The sequence below is a fragment of the Mustela putorius genome, unplaced genomic scaffold (assembly GCF_011764305.1).
Source record: "Mustela putorius furo isolate JIRA1106 unplaced genomic scaffold, ASM1176430v1.1 tig00003845_pilon_pilon_pilon, whole genome shotgun sequence".
NCBI classification, from domain to species: domain Eukaryota; kingdom Metazoa; phylum Chordata; class Mammalia; order Carnivora; family Mustelidae; genus Mustela; species Mustela putorius.
This window is the reverse complement of record NW_025421998.1, coordinates 70,333,929-70,347,614: the sequence shown is the minus strand read 5'-3', so window position 1 is coordinate 70,347,614 and position 13,686 is coordinate 70,333,929. Positions and strand designations below refer to the sequence as shown.

The 13,686-nt window shown below is 36.4% G+C and overlaps 1 protein-coding gene across 1 annotated transcript in view; it reads left to right on the top strand.

Moving 5' to 3' along the window:
- The window catches only part of BMT2 (base methyltransferase of 25S rRNA 2 homolog), a 106,382-nt gene that overhangs the window by 78,859 nt on the left and 13,837 nt on the right, over positions 1-13,686 (top strand). Inside the window, exon 4 of the mRNA XM_004741938.3 lies at positions 7,932-8,046. Within this exon, the coding sequence (XP_004741995.3) occupies positions 7,932-8,046 (115 nt within the window). The remainder of the gene's footprint in view (positions 1-7,931; positions 8,047-13,686) is intronic.

The window sequence follows — 13,686 nt, the reverse complement described above, 5'->3', positions numbered from 1 at the left end:
TCCCTATGCTATGCGTTTTATCTCTGTAACTTACTCTATAAATGGAAGCCTCTATCTCCCACTGCCACTTCACCCATTTTATGCACCTCCCCTTCTCTGGCAACCGTCATTTTTCTGTATTTTGGGGTCTATTTCTGGTTTTTGTTTATTGATTCATTTGCTCTTTAGATTTCACATGTAAATGAAATTGTGAAACTTTTCCTCCTCTTTCTGACTTACTTCACTTAGCTTAATATCCTCTAGGTCTATCCATGTTGTTGCTTTGGCAAGATTTCTTTTTTTATAGCTAATACTCCATTGTGTGTATGTATGTGTACACATGCACACATACATATATACTATTGTATGTATTATAAAATATATATGTATTTATTGATTATGCATGTATACATACACATATATATGTATATGTATGTGTGTGTATATATATATATATATATAATCAATCACATCTTTATCCATTCATCTGCCAGTCAGAAACTAGGAGTTGCTTTTGTATCATGGCTATTTTAAATAACACTGAAATAAACATAGGGATGCACATATTTTTTCAAATAAATATTTTCATCTTCTTTGAGTAAATACCCAGCAGTGGAATTACCGGGTCATATGATATTTCTATTTTTAATATTTTGAGGAGTTTCCATACTGTTTTCGCAGTGGCTAACCCAGTTTCCATTCCCACCAGCAGTGCATAAGGATCCCTTTTTCTCCATGTCATTGCCAACACTGTTCTAGTCATTTTGGCAAATGTAAGTTAATAGCTCAACTGTGGTTTTGATTTGCATTTCCTGAATTAGTGATGTTGAACTTGTTTTATGTATCTGTATGGCCATCTATGTGTCATCTTTGGAAAAATGTCTGTTCATTTTCTCTGACCAATTTTTAATTGTATTATTTGGTTTTTTGGTGTTGAGATGTATGCCTGAGGAAATAGATAAAAATGTCGCTAGGACCCATGTCAAAGAGATTACAGCCCATGTTTTCTTTTAGAAATTTTATGGTTTTATGTCTCACATTAGGTCTTTAATCAATTTTGAATTTCTTTGTGTATGGTGTAAGAAAGTTGTTGAGTCCTTTTTTTTTTAATTTAATTTTATTTTGTCAGTGTTCCAAGATTCATTGTTTATGCACCACACCCAGTGCTCCATGCAATACATGTCCTCCTTAATACCCACCACCAGGCCCTCCCAACCCCCCAGCCCACCCTCAAACCCTCAGTTTGTTTCTCAGAGTCCACAGTCTCTCATGGTTCATCTCCCCCTCTGATTTCCTCCAACTCACTTATCCTCTTCTTCACCCAATGTCCTCTGTGTTATTCCTTATGCTCCATAAGTAAGTGAAACCATATGATAATTGACTCTCTCTGCTTGACTAATTTCACCCAGCATAATTTTCTCCAGTCCCATCCATGTTGATTAAAAAGTTGGGTATTCATCCTTTCTGATGGAGGGATAATACTTCATTATATATATGGACCATATCACCTTTTTGCATATAGCTGTCTGGTGTTCCCATTTATTGAAGAGATAATCTTTTTTCCATTGTATAATTTTTGCCTTCTTTGTCGTAGATTAATTGACCATTTTGGCTTGCATTGGTTTCTCAACTCTTTTCTTTTCTGTTGATCTATATGTCTGATTTTGTGCCAGTATCATACTGCTTTGAGTAGTACAGCTCTGTAGTAGTATATCTTGAAATTTGGGATTTTGATACCCTCAGCTTTTTCTTTCTAAAGTTCTTCAGGGTCTTTTGTGGTTCCATACAAATATTAGTATTATTTGTGCTAGTTCTGTGAAAAATGTTGTTGGTATTTTGACAGGGATTGCATTGAATCTGTACATTGCTTTGGGTAGTATGGAGATTTTAACAGCATTAATTCTTCCATGGGTATGGACTATCTTTCCATTAGTCTGTGTTTTCTTCATTTTCTTTCAACAAAATTCAATATTTTTCAGAGTACAGGTCTTTCCCCTCCTTGGTTAAGTTTATTCCTAGGTATTTTATACTTTTGGGTGTGATGGTAGATGGGATTATTTTCTTAATTTCTTTTTCTGCTACTTTTGTGGAAACACAGCCATTCTGTATATTAATTTTGTATCATGAAACTCCACTGAATTTATTCTGGTAGTTTTTTGGTGTGATCTTTAGGACTTTTTATTTATACTATCATGTCATCTGCAAATAATGAGTTTTATACATCTTTCTTACCAATTTGGATGCTTTTTATTTCATTTCCTCGTGTGATTGCAGTGGCTGGGATTTCCAGTACTATGGTACATAAAAGTGGTGAGAGTGGACATCCTTGTCTCCTTCCTGATCTTAAAGGAAAAGCTTTCAGTGTTTCCACCATTGAGTATGATGTTAGCTGTGGGTTCTTCATATATGGCCTTTATTTTACTGAGGTTTTTCCCTCCACACTGATTTTGAGAGTTTTTATCACAGATGTTATGTTTTGTCAGGCATGTTTCCTCCCTCTGTTGAAATAAGATTTTTATCCTTTTTGTTGATGTGTTGTATCACATTAATTTGCAAATAATATAGCATACTTGCATCCCTGAAATAGTTCTGCTTGATCGTGGTGAATGACCCTTTTTTTTAATGGATTGTTGAATGCGAGATTTGCTAATATTTGGTTGAGGTTATTTGCATCTATGTTTATCAGTGATGTTGGCCTATAGTTTTCTATTTTGTAGTGTTTTTGTCTGGTTTTGGTATCAGGCTAATGTTGGCCTTGTACAAAGGTTTTGGGAATCTTTCTTCCTAATCAGGTTTTTGGAATAGTTTGAAGATTACAAGTATTAACTTTTCTTTAAACGTTGGTGGAATTCACCTGTGAGTCCATCTAGTCCTGGACTTCTGTTTATTGGTTTGGGGTTTTATTGGTTTTGTTTTTGTTTTTAGCTGATTGAATTTTATTACTAAAAAATCAGGGTATTCAGATTTTCTATGTTTCAGTCAGTTCTGGTTGTTTATATCTAGGAATTTATTTTTTTTTCTAGGTTTTCCAGTTTGGGGCATATAATTTTTTATAATATTGTCTTAAAATCTGTTGTTACTTCTCTTTCATTTCTGATTTTATTTATTTGAATCATTTCTGATTTTATTTGAGTCCTCTTTTCTTTCTTGATAAAATTGATAAGTCTTTAGCCAGACTTGTTTATATTTTCAAAGAACCAGCTCTTGGTTTTATTGTTTTCCTTTGTCAGGTCTCTTCAATTTATTTTTTAACTAATCTTTGTTATTTCCTTTCTTGTACTAACCCTGACCTTTGTTCTTTTTTCTTTTTTTTTTTTTTAAAGATTTTATTTTTATTATTTATTTGACAGAGAGAGATCACAGTAGACAGAGAGGCAGGCAGAGAGAGAGAGAGGGAAGCAGGCTCCCCGCTGAGCAAAGAGCCCGATGCGGGACTCGATCCCAGGACCCTGAGACCATGACCTGAGCCGAAGGCAGCGGCCCAACCCACTGAGCCACCCAGGCACCCTTTTCTTCTTTTTAAGTTTAAGATTAGATTGTTTGAGCTTTTTGTTTTTTGTGGTAAGCCAGTATCACTATAAATTTCCCTTTTAGAACTCCAAAGATTATGTGGACCACTGTGGTTTTGTTTTCGTTTTTCTCCACATCCCTTTGATTTCTTTAGCAACTCATTGGCTGTTGAGTAGCATATTGTTTAATCACCACTTGTCTTTTTTCCAGTTTCTTCCTTGTGACTGGTTTCTCATTTCATACCATTGTGGTCAGAAAAGATGCACAATATAATTTTACTCTTAAATTTATTGAGACTTGTTTTGTGGAATAACGTGATCTGTCCTAGAGAATGTTTCCAGTGCACGTGAAAAGAATGTGTATTCTGTTGTTTTTGGATGAAATGTTCTGTGTATATCTCTTAAGTCCATCTGGTCTGATGTGTTGCTCACAGTTTTCTTGTTGATTTTCTGCCTGTATAATCTATCCATTGATGTAGGTAGGGTGTTGTTAAAGGCCTACCATTGTATTACTCTCAAGCTTTTCCATTTATGTCTTTTTATTTATTTATTTATTTTTTTGGACATACAGAAGTCACAAGTAGGCAGAGAGGCAGGCAGAGAGAGAGGAAGAAGCAGGCTCCCTACTGAGCAGGGAGCCCAATGCGGGGTTTGATCCCAGGGCCCTGTGATCATGACCCGAGCCAAAGGCCAAGGCTTCAACCCAGGTTGAAGCTGGGTTAAAACTGAGCCACCCAGGTGCCCCATTTTGTTAATTTTTTTCCTGTATTTTGTAGTTCTTCTCTATACCTCTTCTCTTGCTCTCTTTACTTGTGACTAAGACTTTCTGTAGTATTATGCTTTTCTTTCTCCTTACTTTTTTCTGTTGTAGGTTTTGGGTTTGTGGTTACCATGAGGTTCACATAAAGCATCTTAAGTATATCAGTGAAAACCAGGACTGTTTTAAGTTCTTGATAGTAGGTTTTTTCCTTTCAGTTTTTTAAAATATATCATGTCTTCTCTGTCTTGGAAAGTTTCTCCTGAAAAATCAGCTGGTTTCCCTTGTATGTGATTTTTTACTTCTTTCTTGCTTCATTTCTCTATCTCCAGCCTTTAACATTTTTTTTTTCAGCCTTTAACATTTTAATTACCATGTGTGACAGTATGGACCTCCTTTATGTAACCAGCAGTGAAGCATGGTATTTTTAAAAGTAACAGTTATATCGGGGCACCTGGGTGGCTCAGTGGGTTAAAGCCTCTGCCTTCTGCTCTGGTCATGATATCAGGGTCTTGAGATTGAGTCCTGCCTCAGGCTCAATGCTCAGCAGGGAGCCTGCCCCCTCACCTCTCTCTCAGCCTGCCTCTCTGCCTCTCTGTCAAATGAATAAATAAAACCTTAAAAAAAAATAAAAGTAACATTTATCCATAATGGGAAAATGGTAATACCATCAAAAAATGAGATACCAAGAAATACAAATCCAACAAAAGATATGAGAGACAATTTAAAAAAAAAAAAACTAAATAGAGGGAGAACTATGCCATGTCCATGAATTAAAAGATTCTCAGTATGGTAAAGCTGTGAATTCTCCAAAAATGATCTTTACACTTAGTGTCCTTCTCAAAAATCCCAGTGGGATATAGTGTATGCAGTTACTACTATACAGCAATTAATGTTAATTAACTGGAGAAGTGCAGATGACTCTTACAAACAATATGAAATGAAAGAATGTCACAGAAGCAAAATACAGTATAAAACTGTATTGTTTAGGGGTGCCTGGGTGACCCAGTTGGGTAAGCATCTGCCTTTGACTCAGGTCGTGATCCCAGGGTCCTGGGATTGAGCCAAGTGTCAGGCTCCTGACTTAGTGGGAAGCCTGTTTCTCCATCTCCCTCTGTTCTTCCCCTGGCTGATGCTCTCTCAGTCTCTCTCAAATAAATAAAATCTTTAAAAAAAAATTTTTTTAAACTCTCTCTTCCTCTCCCTCTGTGCATCCCCACTGTCCACTCTCACACTCTATTTCAAAAAAACAAAAACATACTGCTTAGGCATGTGGTCATAGGTCGTAAGACTATAAAAGGAAATGCAGAGAATGATTACCATGAAATCAGGATAGTGGCTGCATTTACACAGAGGGATGAAGGATGTCCTCAGGGAGGGTTATGCTTTCAGAGTGTGGGCAGTGTTTCATTTCTTGACCTGGATGGTAATTACTTGGATGTCACTTTGTGATTATTCTTTAAACTGTACATATGTTTGATGAAAATAAAAAATTAAGAAGCTGGACTAAAGAATTTGAAATGGACCTAGGTACATACTGAGAATAAATCCATTATACTATTATGGGTGGTTGTATCATAATGTTGAATTAACTTGAATGATTTAGAATACTCCATCCAGATAGAAAATTTAATTTATGAGAACTTTTTAAGAGACCGCCAGGAATTTGCTAGCCAGTTTACCAGAATCTACTAGCATATAATTTAATATGAGGCAAATTCTGCTCTTACTATGTTCAGGAAGATCATTACTGGATTAACCACAAAAAAATTCCATCTGTAACATTAACAGCTAACAATATTTACCACTTTTGAGCACTTGCCATATAGCAAATATTGGTGAAGCATTATAAATGAATTATCTATTTAATCCTGGAAACAACTCATAACTGTGGGCACCATAATGGTCCCCATTTTACACAGGTAAAGGACAGAATCAGGTTTTGATCCTTATTTCTTGTTCTTAGTCCCTGCAATCCTTACTTGAGGCTAGGGTATCTAAGAGTGTATATGTTATTATTGTTACAGATATTCATTTATTCTGACTGGTTATGATTTGGGTATTCAAATTTGTGTTCAGCAGCAGATGTCAGCTAAATGCCAGGCATTTCTATGACCCCTATCTACTGGATCATTTGTTCTGTTTAGCAGCTTGGACCCTGTTCCACATATGTTTTCTGGTGTCTTTCTGCCTTGGAACCTAGTATATTGTGATATATCAAGTATCACCAAACTTAATTCAACTTTACATATCTTTTTTTGTTATATGCATCATCCAAGCTACATATTAAGCTGCTTTCTTGGGCTGCAGTACTGGAAATTACCTCTTTGAGCAGCTCTTTTCACTGGCAGAGCTGCTAGCTATCCCTTTCAAGAATGGACATTAATCTAGAGGGCATTATCAGAGGTATTGAGTCTTTTTATGGATAGGGAAAATGAAAGCCCTCTATACCCTGCCACATACTCTATCAAATGAGTCCTATTCATTTATTATCAAACGGTGATGGTAGTCATTTCTATAAAGTGTTGGGCATTATGCTCTTCATAAAAAATATGACTCTTATTTATTGCCAACTTTGTTATTTTGACTTACAGTAGGTTTTTCAGGAGCTTAAACTTCTGTCTATAGTTTTAACGTCTCCCAGTGGATCCAAAGGAAACTGGTAGCCAAGGTATAAGGAAGAGAAGCTGGACTGGTTCACTCTGCCCTTTATACAAGATTCATGTTTTCTTTCCTTTGTATTTTTAAAGGAAATTATCAAAGGAAATATGTCTAAAGTTTAATTTTATTATTGCTTTAATATCTGAAAACTAGGACTACAGGCTTAGGTCCAATAAAATCCAGTTTCCTTTATCCTTACTTGCTGCTACATAAAATGATGGTGCTTTTAGATGACCAACTTTATACAATAGTAGAAAAAGAAGATATACAAAACCAGAAATGACTACTTTTGGCCATGAGGAAAGCTCTTGCACATGCATACAAATTTTTCACAATTTTAAAAATACTATTTATAATGTTCTTTTGGTTCCTTTAAAATTTCTGAGACAAAGTGAAGGCCAAGGACATTGTTAAATTGACTAATGAGATTTGATTGGTGTATGCATTCTTTTATCTACAAGGACAGTTTTCAAAGTGTGGTCTTGGGATTTGAGACCCTTCCAGGATCTCTGTGGGTGAAAAATTATTTTAATAATATTGAGATGTCATTTGTCTCTATTACTCTTTCTCTCCTGAGTGTAGAGTGGAGTCTTCCAAACCACATGGCATGTGATGTTACAACAACATATACACAAAAGCCCTTATGAGAATTCTTGTCCTCTATTAAACCAGACATTAAGACATTTGAAAAAATAAAACAATGCCTCACTTTTTATTATCTAGCTAATGTAGATTTTTCATATTAAGAATATAATTTACATTTCTTAGAAAGCCTATTGTAGCATGTTAAATAAATGAATTAATGTTTTTTCACTATTCAATTTTAATTTCAGATATGGTATTATTGGTAACCTACAACCCACATGTATGAAAGGTCTTTAGGGCCCTCAGTAATTTTTAAATGTTTTAAAGGGATCTTGAGACCAAAAATTTAGCCAATGATTTATGTAATCTTTTTCTCAAATACTTGAACTTTTCCTTTGTTTTATCCTATAAAAGGTCAACTGAAAATCCTCTATTTTTAGGTTGCTACAGACCTCAGGAAAGATCAGATTACTTGATGTTGGCAGCTGCTTTAACCCATTTCTGAAGTTTGAAGAATTTCTAACTGTTGGCATAGACATTGTACCTGCTGTAGAGGTATGCATAGTTATGTTTTGTTTTGAAGATCTTACCAAGGAAAAGCATTGTCTTTACAGCCCTAAAAGAGCAAGAGTGTTTTCTATGAAAAAGTTGGTAAGAAATTTCTGTTCAGAAGCAAATAAATGTTCTGTGAAAATTTTTGAGCATTTAGTTAACAAATATGGTACTGGTCAAATAATACTGGTTTTTATTTGTTTCCTGTTTATCTGTTGTTTTAATCAGAGACTTTGGTAGATTGCAATGATTTCCAGATAGCTGTAAGATTGGGCTTTCTATTTGTTTGAGGTATCTTTTTCTGAAGTGTACTGTGATGTAGAGCCATTAAGGAATAATATCAAGAGTAGGGGCTTTTGATACAGTTAAAACTTCATGAAACCCCAGCTATTTGTAGATAAAACTACTTAAATGTTTCCTCTGTTTTTAAAATTAGATTATTTTTCTTAATGACAAATTCATGTTTGCCATTTACTTTTCATAAAGCATTAGGCACCAAAATTTTTTATAAATTGCATTTTTAATGTTATAAAGAGAATGTGTTACAGTGTAAATTTTTCACCCTGCTGCTATATTCCTGGCACGGAGAAGAGTGCCTAGTACATACTCATTAACTACATGATGAATAAAAGAATAGAATCTTATTTCAACCTGGGGTTGCAACTCTGAGGCAGTTTTCTTATCTCTGTGATGGGGTTAGTATGGACTCTATTTCATAGGACAGTTGTAATGTCTAGTTAAGAAGTAATTAAAACAGCACAGTGTCTGTTACATAGAGAGTGTTAAAGAAATGTTTACCATTAGTATTGAAAAGTTCCGGAGATTAAACTTTCATATGAATCCTTTGAATTTTGGTGAAAAAATGCTAACAAACTATTACCATTATCTCTACTTCTGAAAGGTGGACAGATGTTCGCTTTATGGTAAAATAGCTGTTTTTAGCTGGTCACTGCAAAGAATTCCTGTGCCATCAGGACCTGTACTTTAAAATGCATTTGGCTTTGTACATGGATTTTCTTCCTTCCTCAAGAAACACATTAGAGATATCCTTTAGGGACTGCTGAAATGTGATAACCATTTGATCTAAACTTTGGGCTCAAATAAATACTAAACTTGTTTATATAGAGAGCCATGAACTTTAAAGTAATTGGGGAAGGCAAAAGAACTGCTATATATAAGTTCAGTAACAGAATCAGACTTTCACTTCCAGGCAAAATGGAGTAACAAGGATCAGATTGTTCTTTCCACCCTACCAAAAGCAACAGAAAGTGGACAAAATATAAGTAATTTACAAGACATTGAATATCAGGTGATAAAGAACAATGATCACTGAAAACAAATGAGTTGAGCCCTGCTCTTGCACCAGCATTTGCCCTTCAGGGAGTTTCTAGGGTATGACACGGGGAATCCCAGGCATAGCCCAGCTGATTCTGAGCTGAGAGCACTAAACATAGATGGCTAGGGTCCAGAGAACACGGTACCAGTTATGTGATAGCTGCACAGAGGGAAAACTGTTGAGTGTGGAGGGCAAAGATGAGGACTCAGCTGAGTACTGGTCACTACATTACATGTGTGAGAAAACAACATGAGACTCAAACTGCACTTGAAAGGAGTGGAGGTTATAGTGCCTGGCACTCAACATAGGATGAAAATAGTACTAATTCCCATCAGGCATACTGGAAACCTAAACAATCACAGTACCTTAAGTAGAGTATACAGAAGAGTCTTACCTGAGTACTGGAAAATATTTAGCATTAAACTAAACTGTGGTCCAGTCCCACCTAACAAATCTCAGAAGACCCAAAAAGATCAGTGTCTCCAGGTAATTTAACTACATCCCAGAACAAAGCTTAAGAATATTCATAGCGATTCAGTGCCATCCAGTGCCCAAAAACGTAAAAATCCACCATGTTAGACATCCAATAAGAAATAACAGGCTATGATCAACAAAGACCAACCCTGAATTGACACAGATGTTAAAATTAGGAAACAAGGACATTAAAATAGGCACAGGATGACTGTATTCTGTATGTACAAAAAGTTTAGAGACATAGGACATACTTAAAAATACCAAATCTAACTTCCAGAAAGGGATACTACCATGTAGGACATGAAGTACATACTAGATGGAATTAAGGCATGCTAGATATTGCAGAAGAAAAATTAAATTGAAGACATGACAATAGAAACTATCCAAAATTAAATACAAAAAGAATTTAAGCTGGAAGAACATCAGTGAGCAATGACATAATATCAAGTGGCCAAGTACAGGCATAACTGTAGTCCCTCCCACAAGGCAGGGAGATTAAAGAAATAATGGCCTAAAATTTTCCAGACTTGATAACAAGCTATAAATATACAAATCCAAGAAGCTCAACAAACAAGAAACAAGATTATACCAAAGCACATGGTAATCAACCCCCCCAACACATAACACAAAATCAAGCACAGTGATAAAGAGAAATTCTTAAAAGCAACCAGACTTTTTTAAAGGGCATGTTAAAATAGTGAAGGATAATAATTTGTCACCAAGCAAAAATATCTTTCAAAAATAAAAACAAAATATTTTTCATGCATTCAAAAGCTTTAGGGATTCAACATCAGCCAGTTTACATTTCAAGAAATGTTAAGGAAGAAGGGCTTCAACCAGGTGCAAATATAAATCTACACAAAATGATGAGGAATATAGGAAGTGATAACTACAAAGTTGTTAGAAATGCAGTTTTTTTAAATTAAACTCTCTGAAACACACCAGACCATTATTATGGGTTGAATTCTGTCCTGTTCCTCCTTGAAAACATATGTGAAGTCCTAACTTTCGGTGTGTTACTTTATTTGGAAATATGGTCTTTACAGAGATAATCAAGTTAAAATGAGGTTATTAGGGTGGGGCCTAATTCAGTATGATTATAATATTATAAAAAGAAATTCTGGCTTAGAAACACACATACAGGGAAAATGTCATGTGAAGGCAGAGGGGTGATGGTTCTAATAAGCCAAAGAACATGAAGATTGCCAACAGCCAGTAGCTAGAATAAAGGCATGAACAGATTTTCCTTCACAGCCCTCAAAATGACCAACCCTATAGACCCCTTGATCTCAGACTTTTAGCCTTTAGAACTGTGACAAAATACATTTCTGTTTAAGCCATCCAGTTTACAGTATTGTGTTACAGCGGTCTTTGCAAACTAATACATCCATTTAAACAAGAATAATATGGAGTGTGGTTTATAAGTTTTAAAAAAAAAGTCTGACAATAATAGCACAAAGGATGAAATTAGAGAAGGAAAATATACTATTTTAAGGTTTTTGTATTAAAGTGGTGAAATACTTGAAGGTAGATTATTAAAGATATATACATTAAATCCTAAAGCAATCACTGAAATAACAAAAGAGTTAAAGCTAATAAGCCAATGGGGTGATAAGATAAAATCATAAATTTATTTAATTCAAAAGATGGAAGAAGAGATCAAAGGCTATAATGAAGAGGGGGCAAAGTAAAAAGGAATTACAGATCTAAACCTTAGTGTATCAATAATTACATTAAATAGGCTGCAAACTTGATCTCCTGGCTGAGGCCAAGGGAGAGCATGTATTCCTTCTGTGGCACTGTAATAGTCAGTGTCCCCAAAAAGGAGCTCATACCCCCTGTCTGGCATTTCAGTTTTTGCAACTGCTGCCAGGGTCTATCTCTGCATCCCTGGCTCTGTTGGCCAGTAAGTCTTACACTTACGGGTCCCACAGAACTGTAATTAGTGAAGAAAATTCCTTAACAGCTGTGCCACCTAGGGCACAGCAGGAGGCATCAGACCAAGGAGCTCTGTCTTACAGTGAAGGAAAATTATTAGGTAATCATCACAACTACAGCCTGAGTGGCAGACTTCTAATTAAACACGTATCTTGGGGCTGACTGTAATCCTTTCCGGAGATTTTTATGGGTGGGCCCTATCTTTGAGCTCACTCTCTGCTATGTTCCCACATGCCAGTGTCTCCTGGAGGGGAGCTGTACACGCATCTGGTGCCCTAGTTTGTGTAGATGCCTTCAGGGAACACCCCTTGCTCACCTGGCTCTCGTGCCTGGGATGGGGAGTGGAGAGCTAGCATTCTTGGATCCCATGGGACAGTGGCACTTGGAGAGATTGTTCTGAGCAGACTAGCAGCCTACCACCCCCCGGGCACTGCAGACAGCAGACTGAGGCACACTGCCCAGTCTTTCTGTGAAGGAGGCATCCTTGCTTGGTCTGGTTGGCTTTAGGGACCTCCTTTAGGCACACATTGATTGTCATACAGATCTGCTCCCAAGGCACATAGGCTGAGGACACCATCTTGCATTTTCCATTTGCCTTGCTCCATCCCATTACTATTACCCAGGAAAGACCCTGTACACTTGCCTGGAGCCCTGATTGCTTTGCCACCCAGGGGATACCTCCAGATGGCCTGCTTCTCAGTGAAGCCTTACACTTGTTGTCCCACAGGACTGTAATATATTTACATGCTTTTAAAAGCTGAAGCCTGGAGGTCTGGCTTCCAGTCAGCCTGAGTCTAGGTGCTGACATCATCCCTTACAAGGACACTTACAGGTCTTGGCATATCCTCAACTACTGGGAGCTATTAAAAATGTAATAGGCTGCTTGAACAAGCATAAAGGTTTGAAAGACAAACCAAGAACTGAGACAGAGTTGAATAACAAGTTTCATCTCCTACATGAGGCCACTCCTTCAAACTGGAAGAGGCTGTGGTGTCATCTGCTATATAGAAACCAACACAGAGAGTCAAAATGAAGAGAGGAATATGTTTCAAACGGAAAGAAAAAAAATAAATAAAACTTCCAGGGGAAAAAAATTAATGAAATAGAGGTAAGTAATTTACCTACTAAAGAATTCAAAGTAATGGTCATGAAGATACTTACAAAAGTGGAGAGAAGAATGAATTAACACAGTGAGAACTTCAACAAAGAGATGGAAGATAGGAGAAGGTACCAAGTATAAGTCACAGAGCTGAAAAATATAACTAAACTGAAAAATACGTAAGAGGCATTCAACAGACTAGAAACAGCAGAAGCATCAATGTGAAGACAACACAGCAGCAAAAAAAAGGAATGGAAAATGGAGAAAATAGTAAAAGCAGCAAGTAAAAAACAACTTCCTGCATACAAATGAACTCCCATAAACCTCTCAGCAGAAACTTTGCAGGCCAGAAGGGTATACCACTTTATGTTCAAAAGGCTGAAAGAAAAGATATTGCCATCCAAGAATACTCTACCTGGCCAAGTTATTCAAAAGTGAAGGAGACACTATAAAACACCGATGAAAGAAAAATGAAGGTGACACAAAGAAATGGAAAGATATTCCATGCTCATGAATCAGGAGAACAAATATTTTAAAATTCTCTACTACCTAAAGAAGTCTACAGATTTAATGCAGTCCTTATCAAAATACCAATAGCATTTTTCACAGAACTAGAACAAACCTAAAATGTGTATGGAACCACAGAAGACCCCAGATAGCCAAAGCAGTCTTGAAAAACAGAAACAGGATGGGATTGGGAGGGAGACAAACCATAAGTGACTCTTAATCTCACAAAACAAACTGAGGGTTGCTGGGGGGAGGGGGTTAGGAGAAGGGGGGTGGGGTTATGGTGAGT